Genomic DNA, 11,810 nt, shown 5'->3' with positions numbered 1-11,810 from the left:
GATATTCTAAATTTTCCCACTTACTATCTTTTTTTTTTATAGCAAGTCACCTTCTTGTTATCAATTAATGTTGAACCAGTAAAAAGTAATTATATCATGGTCTCATTCCACTGTGCATATGAATAAGAAGCACATAAATCCATTACTATTTTGACAAGAGTACAGTGAATTGCAAATCAGTTTCACACCCCAAGTACATTACTTGTCTCAGTTATTTTGTTCTGCGCCGAAACCACCTTTCTACCTACAGTAACAATGCAAATAACATAAGCCTTTAAATTCAAAATGAATTTTTTCATCAACAAAACTATGTAAGCCATGTTCTTGGTCTGTGATGTAAAAATGTGTTGCAGAACTAACCCTTTTCTTCTTTCAGTCAGTTTGGTAACTGTAGATAGTCTGTATTTGTGCAGATAGTAAATTGGCAGATGGATGGCCATCATGTCTTATTAACTCATTAATCCCTGGTTCCGCATTTACATGGCAGGAGGTAGTAGCCTACTGCAGGGCTCAGTAGTGTCAAGGTCATGTATGATACACTAAAGTGGGTGGTATTATAGAAAGGTAGACAGATGTAGTTCTACAATGATACTAAATAATTAGCTGCACTACAAAATACAGAGGGAAAAACCTAATTTTTTGGACCCATTTTTTTCCACCCAAAATTTGACTGTAGTTGGAATTTGATTTTGTGTCCAGATTTTAGACAAACCGGTCTGAACAGCACACAGATAGGTGAACCTTTGCAAAACGTAGGATAAGGTGGGCCTTTGTAATAAAGAGTGGTCTCGATCCGAAAATGATGGGTCCGTTAAGCAAAAAAAAAAAAACTCCAACTTTTACCCTTCTGCTCATGTGCAAGCAAAATAACCAATGGAAAACAATGTTTCTAACACAACTAGGCATTAGCTAATGGAAAATCGCTTGGAAGTCGATGTATTAGGATGTATTCAGAAACAGCCCCAAAAATGTGTTTCCTACTCGCATTTCAGGCAAAAACGGCAAAAACCTCCAGGGATTAATGAGTTAAGCTCATTGTTTTGGCAGTCATTAAAAAACAGGTACCAATTATTATGCAGAATTTACATTATTGTAAGCTAAATTCTGTCTTAAATAAAATTTCATTAACCCTATGCCCAATGAAACAAATAAAGATAAAAAGTCACTATAAAAGTAAAAATTTATCAAAAAGATCTGATATATTTAATAAATTACAATCATCATTTACGAAGCACACATCCTTCTATGACAGCGGTCATCATTTGCATTTGTACAGAACCATGTTTCTCCAGTATAACATCCGGGACTGCTTTTCTCCCCCAATCCTTCTGGTCTCAGCATCAACAAAGAAGGTCCAACCCTGTAAGAAAGCAGCAGTGGATGTAGGAGTATTTGGGCAATGCTTGGGACATCCACATAATACATTTTGCAAAATGGAAGTTCTACACATGGACAAGATGAGATATAGGAAGACAACAAACTAAATACCACTTGAGATCTATGATTTCATGGAGATCTGATAAATGCCAATTTGGTGTCATGTACTGTTGACCTGTCAATTCACCAATAAGAGTACAGCTGTCACAAAGATGAAAAAGACAAATGTCATCTGAACAAATCCTTTCCAAAACCTCATCCTAACACAAAATGCAATCCTTTATTTGACTGAATATTACAAATAAGTGGACTGGAAATTCAAAGGTCACCAGAGCATGTACATCTGTCAGTGCCTGTTAGAGATGCACTTATTTTCAGAACAAACTGAATTGAATATGACTCACCCTAATGTTAAAACATAAGAGCTAAGGACTTGAGATTCTGAAAGCAATCACGACCATTAAAGTCTTACACTCAGACTTGGAACTTAAGTGAATATTAATTTGGCAATCAGATATTAAAAATTCATGACAATTATTGGATTCTTCTGAATATGAACAATTTCAAATATACAAAAGAGAACCACTGGATATACTGTCGATAATAAACCTCTCAATTTACTTGTCCCAAAAAAAAAATCATAATAGACAAAATTGGTTAATAAGTATGTCTTTGACAGCAACACATGAAAAACACATTTTTTAGGCTGTGAAAAAACATTTACCAGAATATTATAATGAATACCCCATAACAGAAGATAACAAGTAACAACAGACATTAAACAATAATGCATATTTTTTACAATAGCTCTGAAAGAAGCAGGGAGATGAAAATCACACCATGTGACCCTGAAAACAAGTTCAAAATGCCAGAAACTGCTCATATGTGCTCTTCCTGTGTGTTAACACTATTTGTAAACAACTGTTAAATGAAGCGCTATTTATTACTTTAGATGTATTATTACATGTGTTGTGCTTCTTGTGGTTTTAATGCCATTTTCCAGCACATGATGGACTTAACATGGCGGCCACTATAAATGGTAGAGAAAATACATGGGAAAATCCAGATATGAACCATCAACCCATGGGAAGCTACAGGCAAGCTTTCTCACATACCCACAATGGTTGAGCCCAAGACTTGAACCCACGTGGACACGGGTGAGATGGCAGTGAACTGTAAAGATGAACACTTCAGATCACTTGGCCACATGGGGCCCCTATTATTATTTTTAAAACTATCTGTAATTATAAGAATAACAACTGAAACAGTCATCAAAATCAACTGCACATTATGTATACAGTGGCCATTTCAGCTTAATGTGGAACAGATTTTCAAGCTTAGAGACTTCATGAATCCTGTAAAATTTCAAGTTCAGTTTTTAATTATGAACATTTTTTCATACATGTTGTTCACATTCTTCCTTGAGTAATACAGATTCAACAAATTGTAGCTCCTATGGATTATTTACAATTCTATTTGGTTTTTCTTTCTCTTTTACATATCTTTATTTTCATTACATTAGGCATTGATTTTCTGCATCATTGCATCTTCACATATATATATAGTATTATCAAACTTGTCATGAACTTACCTTATATACATATATATATATATGCCCATGTCATATTTTAAAACCAAGTTTTCTCATGCATTCTTTGTGTGCTTCAATTAATTCTGTACAGTGTTCTTCTCCTTTCTCTATGATACTGAAAAATCAGAGTGTTGAGAATATAAAAAGTCTGACAGGTTTTGGTGATATTGGTACATGAATCAAGATATACTGAATGAACACAGACTACAAGATTTTGATAATCATGGCCCTCTGATACCAGTATCTCTCTCAGCACATGAAGTTTTCTTAAAGTTTCCAGTTCTGTTTATTTCTTTATAGAAAATTGGTAAAACAAATTTCAAAATATTTGTCAGAATATTTTGAGAATAGCCATTTATGAGCATTTTCTACTGAAATGATTCTGCATTGGTTTAAGTACTATGCACAGGGTTCCTGCAGACTTAACTAAAATTCCATGACCTTTCCAAAACTTTTCTAGGGACATGTCACAAAACAGAAGGACCTCAATATCTTGTAAAGTAAATCAGTCATCATGTTCAAAACAAGTTTGTTTTTATTAATCTATGCTCAGAGCTCTGTGAAACTAGCATTTATTTTTTAAATTCCACCGTCAGAAATTCCATGACTTTCAAGGCTGCTGAAATTTATATTTTAAATTCCAAAACTTTTCCAGGATTCCAGGACCTGTATGAACCCCGTGTGCAAAAGCAGGCAAACCATATCAAGGGAGGTAATTCCTTTGCTTGCAGGATAAGAATTTGAGTTATGTCCCTTTTTCACCTACTTGATAGCCTCTTTGCAACCAAATGAGCTAATATACAAAGAGCCTTCTCATTATAAACAAATACTATTCTAAGTATAAGAAGAACAGAAAGCATGTAATAGGCTTTGGAGGGAAATCCCTCCAAGCTTAATATGAGTACAGTGAATGAATCATGATACGTATGCCCAATATTTAATACATCATGAAACGTGTAGGAAAATTAACAGCCTTATTGCCTGGACTATGTCTCACTGTACCATTCAAGTTCAATGCTGGTATGAAGTGGTCTACATAAACTAGTACTAATATTAGTACCCCTACTCCTACCACAACAAATCAAGTTGAGGCTACAACATCGTAGCTATACGTAAACTAGATAGCATTGTATCCTTACCTGCTGATTGGTACCATTTTTATTTAGCACCAACTAGACATTATTCTTAGAATTTTAGTGATAACCCAATGTTGATATGACCATCCTTTCATGAGTAGCAATAACAAGATTTTCAATTTGGCAATGGTGGTGGCCGCAATGGATGTCCGAGCAGCACGATTTTCATTTAGGACCAATTTGAAAAGGTGTGTCCAACCTATGGCCTGCACACATCTCAGCACTTCATACTAAGTGGCCACATCCATGCAGGGAGTCATTTTGAAATTATGCATTTTAATTCATATGCAAAATTAGTGATAAGAAACTGTCTCTGACCAGTAGAGCTAACAATTTGTTGACCACCTCAAGAATATGGATGACATTAATGATTTAGTTATGGCTATGTCAAGTATATACCATCCGATTTTGCTATGAAGCACAGTAAAGTTTTAAAAAAAAATCCCTTAGTGATGATCAGCTATATAGATTTTGGAAGAGATGATGGGATCTTAAAATGGTTAAAGCCTAGAAGCTACACATATATAGAGCGAAAAAGTGCATTAAAGGATGTAACTGGAGATGTACTAGAGAATAATGGGCAAAATCCTGAAAGAAAATGGGCTGCTACACGCTCTAAAACATCAACAAAACGTGTAAACAGGTATCAACATGGAGAATGTACCACATACATGTAAGATTTTATGTGCAAATAACAGGGACCCACATATCACATCTGCTTGATCTGCAAATATTACCATTATTGTGAGAGCTAATACTAAAGGAATTCAGATGCCTCCTTTTTATGTTTTTTCCTGGCTAAAGATGAAGTGATGATTTATCAATGAGGACTCCGACTGGATCTGCTGACAAGATGTCACAAACAGGACTGTCAAACTCTTGTATGGATTATTTTACATTATGGACCATCTTCCATCACTGAAGGAAAAGACAGGCCTACAGCTCTGAAACTTTATGATGGGCATAAATCTTATTCATCTCCAACAATAACTGCATGGGCATGAAAGTGGAACATAGTTCTTTTTGTGCTTCCTCCATATACAAGCCATCTCACTGAACCCTTATATGTTGACAGTGTTTAACTACAACAACTGCCACTCAACAGAAAAATTCAAACATAACTATAACTAGATAGAAGGTCACACGCCTGACAGCAATACAATATGTTCAAATTCTAAAACCTGTAAATATTTGTTGTGCATTCTGCAAATCAGGTTTCTACCCATTCAACTGCCAATCCATTCCTTCGTCACAGATAGCACCATCAACAATACAAAGTTTTGAGAAAGATGAAATATCCTCTTACTGTTGAGATTTGATACTTAGGTGCAGGTGTCACCCGATTCCAGAACCAAGATACAGGATCATGCTTACTCATGAACAGAAACAAAAGTCTACTTCATACAAAGTAGCTGATGATGGAAAATCCACTTGTTTCATTGAAAAATTAAAAAAGTAGTTTAGAAACCAAGGAAATGATCCATTATCTTGTTATTTCACTTTCTGATCCAACATAGATACCTTCCTTTAAAAATAATGGCTGTCACCTGGTATTTTGCTGATTGGAAAATGAACGAAAATCTGTTATGGAACTAAGATCAAATTTGTGTGCTAATTATAAACAGATGTTAAAGTCTCAAACATCAGATGTATAGTCAGGTGAGATGTTTTTTTAAAAATATTTCTAACAGTTCAATTAGTCAGTACCCTGAGATTATTGAATGTGGATCAAAATTTTCCAGCCCCTTATTTCATTTACTTGTGCAACACATATGAAGTCACAGTATGAGTGTGTGATTTTAATTTTTAACATAGCTTTAACAATGTCAGTTATAATGCTACAATTTCTGAAGTTTGGCAGTTAAAAGTGATGAGTTAATAGCAACGTCTAGCATTCGGATATCATGCCGCAGACATTTAGCATCATGTATCACCCAGTCACATTATCATGACACCAAGCCAAACAGTCATAAAACTAATCTAATGCTGAGTGCCAAGCGACGGCATCTGCTAGTATCAATTTTATCAATCTTTATTTCTACTTGGCCTGGATTTAAACCCTGACCTCATGCATCCGAGACGGATATTCTAACCACTTAAGCCACCAAAACAATAAAAAATCACCAAATTATTTTAGTTCAGGGTATAATAAAAAATGTTTTCATTTTGGACATGTCTGAAAATTCCCTTTTGCTGAAGAGAAAATAGTTCTATAATGAAAGACATATCAAATGATATTTACATCTTTGCATGCTATGTCTTACTGCTTAAATAACAGCCTTGTATAGCATATTCCAATTGTCTAGTGACATCAGAACAAGAAACCAAATTTTCATGAATATCTTGCGTGCTTGGCAGCATATATCAGTGCTTTTCCACAAAACAAAATCATGATAATTTATGCAGACTTAACTTACTCTGGTGTCTTTTCTTCTAATAAATTCAATTTCTCACACAAGTTATACTGACCTACATTTCAGCTGGTTGAATTGTGATGGAAGCCAGGAATGCCGAAATTGGTTGAAAGGATGATAAATATCTTGAATGAAATAAAGCTATCTAAACACTTTGTTCAATATTAGTACATGTATATTTTTCTTTGTTTCTATAAAGAAACATATTTCAACTTAATCCAATTTCAGCATTCTTAGCTTCCATCACATTCCAACCAAATGAAATGTACGTCAACATAACAAGAAAATGCATCTATTCACTATTGGCAGGTTTGATTCCATCTAGACAAAAACAGAAAAGTAAGTATATCAGTTAGATTTAAATTACTGGAAAATTGTCAATATGGGCTGCCAGGTGTGTGAGATATTCCTGAAAATTTGACCTCTTGTTTTCCGGTCAGTCGACTTGGGAACACACTTAACAAGGCTGTTATTTAGGGAGTAAGACACAGCACCCAAACACATAAATACCAGGGAATACATCTTAAACTGCACGACTAAAGAGGAAACAGCTGAAATTTTTTATCTATGCACTTATTTTATTGAACTTTTGGTCTGCTCTTGACCTATTGTCTTATGGGTTATGGTAGAAAAATTAGAAAGACGTAATAAGACCAGTGTCAATCCAAAGAAGTCTATATTTTTAACAATATTATGCCTGAGGATAGCAACATACATGCCAACCCCGGCAAGGAAAAAGTCTAATCCAAGTTGGACAAAAAGAGTAATCCGAGCAGAAAAAGAGTAATCCATATATAACATGATAAAAATTCAATGAGCATATGTACAAAATGATTTATTTATCCCTCTGGACTTTTAACATCAATTACTGCTTCAAGTTTTCGTATATAACACTTTGAGATTTAAAAAGCAACAGACTCTCATATTGCATTTCAAAACACTTTGTACCAGTTGAGACTATGAATGTTTTGCACACCAGTAGAGCACTAAGTGCTGTTTTATATAGCCTGGATCTGAATTCAGTTTTATTTTTGTTAATATTGAACAATCTCTCACAGTCAGCATTGTAATGGTAAAGAATCAATATTCCTTTCATAACATGACAAAGAAGAGGAAATTTATATCTTCCAGTTATTGGGTCTTTTAGCTGTAAAATAAGATGGAAAAAATCAACTGTCTACATTAAGTACATTGTCAGGTAGAGTGTCAACTTGATACTTCAAGAGTTCTCCTAATTATCATCAGCCTTTCCTGCAGCAAGGTGCATCATATGACAGAGACAACCTGATATGTACAATGATGGAGACATTTTTCAAAATAAAGAATGCAACTCCTTTATGAATTTCAGTCATCACTGATGCAGTATCAGCTGAAAACCCCATACAGTTCTGCCAACCTACTTAAAGCATTATCAAGCAAAAAAAAAAAAAACCATTCGTTTGAACAAATGACCAATGTAGTCTTCTATCACTAGTGGTAGTCTGTGTTCTGTTAAGAACTGAGTAGATAACGCCTCTGCATTTATAAAATTCGTGTCCACAATTAAGTTTTGCTGTAAAAAAAAAAATGCAACTCCTTTATGAATTTCAGTCATCGCTGATGCAGTATCAGCTGAAAACCCCATACAGTTCTGCCAACTTACTTAAAGCATTATCAAGCAAAAAAACATAAAAAATCGTTTGAACAAATGACCAATGTAGTCTTCTATCACTGGTGTGTTCTGTTAAGAACAAAGTAGAACTAACGCCTCTGCATTTATAAAATTCGTGTCCACAATTAAGTTTTGCTGTGAAAAAAGAAGTTAACTTAGTATTGGAGTTAATAAAACGAGCTAATTCAATGTTTCTTTGTTTTACTTCCATGACCAATATTAAAATCCTTTCCATGTAGCCTGCAAGGGGCATGAATCTGCCCTAGAATGGAACGCTGTAGTATGTAATTCATATAGGAAAGTGCATGCAAGTCTTTGGACAAGTGTACTCTTATGTCATAGTTACATAGAAGCCATCTTTTCTAGAATATGGTGTGTGGGATTAATGGATGTTAATAAAAATGACAAAGCAAATTATAAATTTTTGGGGGGGAGGGGGATATACCGAAAATGCGAAATCTGAATACAGTTACACATAAGGCATAATTTAGTGAAAAAAGCATAATGATTAGGCCAAAAGTGTAATGGTTGGCATGTAGCAATCTTGGGGTTCAATTCACTGTAGTCCTACAATGTAAGACCCTGTCCTTGATATTTATTTTTTGGCCATCAAGGTCTTACTGCATAAATGATGGAGGGGCCCCGAGTGGCTGAGGGGTCTAAAGCACTCTCCGTTACGGATCACTGCCATCTCACCTCTATCTGCGTGGGTTCGAGTCCAAGATTCGGCTAATGTGGGTATGTGAGAAAGCTTGCCAGTAGCTTCTCGTGGGTCAGTGGTTCTTCCTGGGGTTTTCCCAGGTTCTTCCTCACCATTAATACTGGCTGCCATGCATAGCCTATCGTGTGCTGAAAAATGGTGTTAAACCCCAAAACAACAACAACAACATAAATGATGGTGCTGTGTAGTATGTTTTGATGTCGACTGATATCATAATAAAAGTAAAATTTTATGGAATACCTCACACTTGACAACCTTTATCAGTGCTTTTCTACATATTAAGGTTATAGTGTATCAGACTTTACTTACTCTGATGTCTTTTTCCTAAGAAATTTCATTCGCACACAACCTGTTTTCAAGTTTGGTTGGCTTACATTTCAGCTGGCTGGAAAGCAATGAAAGCTGGGAATGCCAAAACTGGGATAAGTTGAAGTATTATTCTTTAACTAAATAAAATAAAAATATATTATGCCTATTGGAATTGTAAGCAACATTTAATTTCATTCAAGAAACATATCCTCCAGCATGAACCTACCTGAACATACTTTGGCATACCCCGACTACCAATGCATTTCAACAAATTCAAATGCATGTCAACGGAACATGAAAATGCATCCATTTGCAAGTGTCAGATTTTGATTCCACCAAGATAAAAACAGCACAGCAAGAATTTTATTACACACTGTGGTTGTTGTTGTTGTTGTAGGGGTTTAACGCCATTTTTCAGCACACGATAGGCTATACATGGCGGCCAGTATTAATGGTGGAGGAAGAACCCGGGAAAACCCCGGAAAGAACCACCGACCCACGAGAAGCTACTGGCAAGCTTTCTCACATACCCAACACACTGTGGTAGAATGCTGATATGGGCTGCCAAGTGTACAAGATATTCCTGAAACCATTAGACTATCTTTCTAATGTTGGTTGACATCGGAACATTTTATACAAGGCCATTATTTAGGCAGTAAGATGTAGCACTATAACATAAATAACATGTAATACGTCTTACATGTATGACTAAAATAAAACGTAATAAGTCTTGCATTGTAGGACTAAATTCACTGCAGATATTGACTGGATTTTTGACAAAAGTGTCTGTCTATATGAATCTGTGTTGATCAGTGTGATGTTTATCAGATATGTGTTTCCTCGAGAACAAGGAGTTTATGATATTGCATCAAAGCAGGATGAAGTCAAAAGAGGCAAAAGAACAGGTGTGACCTAGTTTTACAACGTAAGACACATCACCCGATATTTTTGTTCTGGGGGGTGATGGGTCTTACAGGCTAAGTAACGGTGTTGTATAGCATGTTTTGATGTGAACTAACAGTAAAATGAAAGTCAAATTTTCAGAAATATCACACACAACTGACAACCAATAACGATGCTCTCCTACAAAGTAAAGCTATAATGCTTTTGTCAGACTTTACTTACCCTGCTGTCTTTTCTCTAATAAATTCAAATTCTCACAAAAGAAATAGACCTGTTTTCAAGTTTCATTGGCCTACATTTCAGGCTGGAAAGTGATGAAAGCTGTGAATGCCGAAATTGGGTTGAGTTGAAATATTATTCTTTGATGAAATGAATGCAAAATATGTTTTGCCTATTGGAACTGTAAACAACATTTCATTTTGTTCAAGAAACATATCCGCCACATGGACCTACTTAAATATACTTCAGCATACCAAAACCATCGCATTGCAACAAATTCAAATGTATGTCAACCGAACATGAAAATGCGTCCATTTGCTAGTGTCATATTTTCATTCCGCCAGGATAAAGACAGCACAGTAAGTATATTAATTACACATAAATTCGTGGAGGAGTGTCGATATAGGCTGCCAAGTGAGCGAGATATTCCTGAAACTTTGACTACTCGTTCCGATATCAACGACATCGGAATACGCTATACAAGCCCGTTATTTGGTCAGTAAGACACAGCACTTAAACAAAACCATGTGCTATGTCTTACATTGTAGAACTAGGGTATGACCTTGATGATCAAGGTTGATCATCTATACAAGGTATGAATTTTTACAGCGATTTCGCGTCGTAAAAACTTTTAAACGTTTCATTTTCTATTCAATTTAAAGAGTAGAAAATCTTAAATGAATGGCTGGAGTACAATCATTATTATTATAACAGCATTACAAACATTATAAAGATGTTTTGCAGACGTTAATGGTTATTACTGTAATTATATAACTGGACACCACGCGTTTGAATTTCATCATTTACTGTCATATGAAATCTTATTCTTTAATCCTGGAAAAGTCAGACTTACCATGCATCTCTAGATTTTTTAGTCTCGGGGCAAGCGCAGCATGGCTTTAATTTGGGTTTTTCGCCTTGGTTGTCTGTAACTGCCTGAATCTGATGGCTTGACATTGTTTCTACTTCATGCAGGGTTTCATAACGTTAGACTGGTGTAAGAGATTGTCAAACTAGTCCGGTTCCCTGCTTATGCTCCGCTCGTCATAAACATCAGACGACCGCCGCCCTCTATGAAAAACCACAGGTGCTCGACGCGAGCTTGATGTTGTAAAGTAAAAAGCAAAAATCTGAAGGAAAAAAATCGTAGCAAGTAACAAAATAACCTCAGATTACCCCATGACCCGTTCTGATAGCGACCGCTTAGGGGGCGCTAACCAGTTTTTATGTACTTTAGAGAGAGTGACAAATGTAAGGTGAAGTAGTTTGCATTTAAAACATGCACAATGGAGAGAATGTTGGCATACCTCTATGCTACATTAATGTAATATGGATCATCTTTCTTTGGATATTGTACTTTTGGAAACTGTACATGATCAAAGCATCCTGTTAACTAAAATGACTGCTCCCTTGTGCTAAAAAAAAAAAAATCAGCCTGAATTAGTCTAAAGTACACGATCCGTAGCAGCTATTATAACAGGGAAAATGA

The 11,810-nt window shown here is 35.5% G+C and overlaps 1 protein-coding gene across 2 annotated transcripts; it reads right to left on the bottom strand.

Annotated features, from left to right (window-relative positions):
* Nucleotides 1-1,168: 1,168 nt before the first annotated feature.
* On the bottom strand, nt 1,169-11,515 carry LOC149786247 (cytochrome c oxidase copper chaperone-like). Of its 2 annotated transcripts, XM_089976628.1 has the most exons (3): nt 11,175-11,438; nt 2,969-3,083; nt 1,169-1,360 (listed from the first exon to the last, which is right to left on the bottom strand). In XM_089976628.1, exons 1-2 carry the CDS (start codon nt 11,276-11,278, stop codon nt 2,999-3,001), a joined length of 189 nt encoding a protein of 62 aa, XP_089832754.1. In that variant the 5' UTR covers nt 11,279-11,438; the 3' UTR covers nt 1,169-1,360; nt 2,969-2,998. The 2 variants fall into 2 exon arrangements, with proteins under 2 accessions (XP_089832754.1, XP_089832753.1); XM_089976627.1 differs by lacking the exon at nt 2,969-3,083 and having other exon boundaries at nt 11,175-11,515.
* Nucleotides 11,516-11,810: the final 295 nt, after the last annotated feature.

The sequence above is a fragment of the Sinohyriopsis cumingii genome, chromosome 12 (assembly GCF_028554795.1).
Source record: "Sinohyriopsis cumingii isolate HCF-2022 chromosome 12, ASM2855479v2, whole genome shotgun sequence".
In the NCBI taxonomy this organism is placed as follows: domain Eukaryota; kingdom Metazoa; phylum Mollusca; class Bivalvia; order Unionida; family Unionidae; genus Sinohyriopsis; species Sinohyriopsis cumingii.
The sequence above is the reverse complement of the archived record's forward strand: the minus strand, read 5'-3'. Positions and strand labels throughout refer to the sequence as shown.

Coding starts and splice junctions, on each gene's coding strand:
- LOC149786247 (XM_089976627.1), bottom strand. CDS start 11,278: ATGTCAAGCCATCAGATTCAGGCAGTTACAGACAACCAAGGCGAAAAA. Junction 1,361..11,174: donor AAAAAATCTAGAGATGCATG/GTAAGTCTGACT, acceptor GCTTTCTTACAG/GGTTGGACCTTCTTTGTTGA.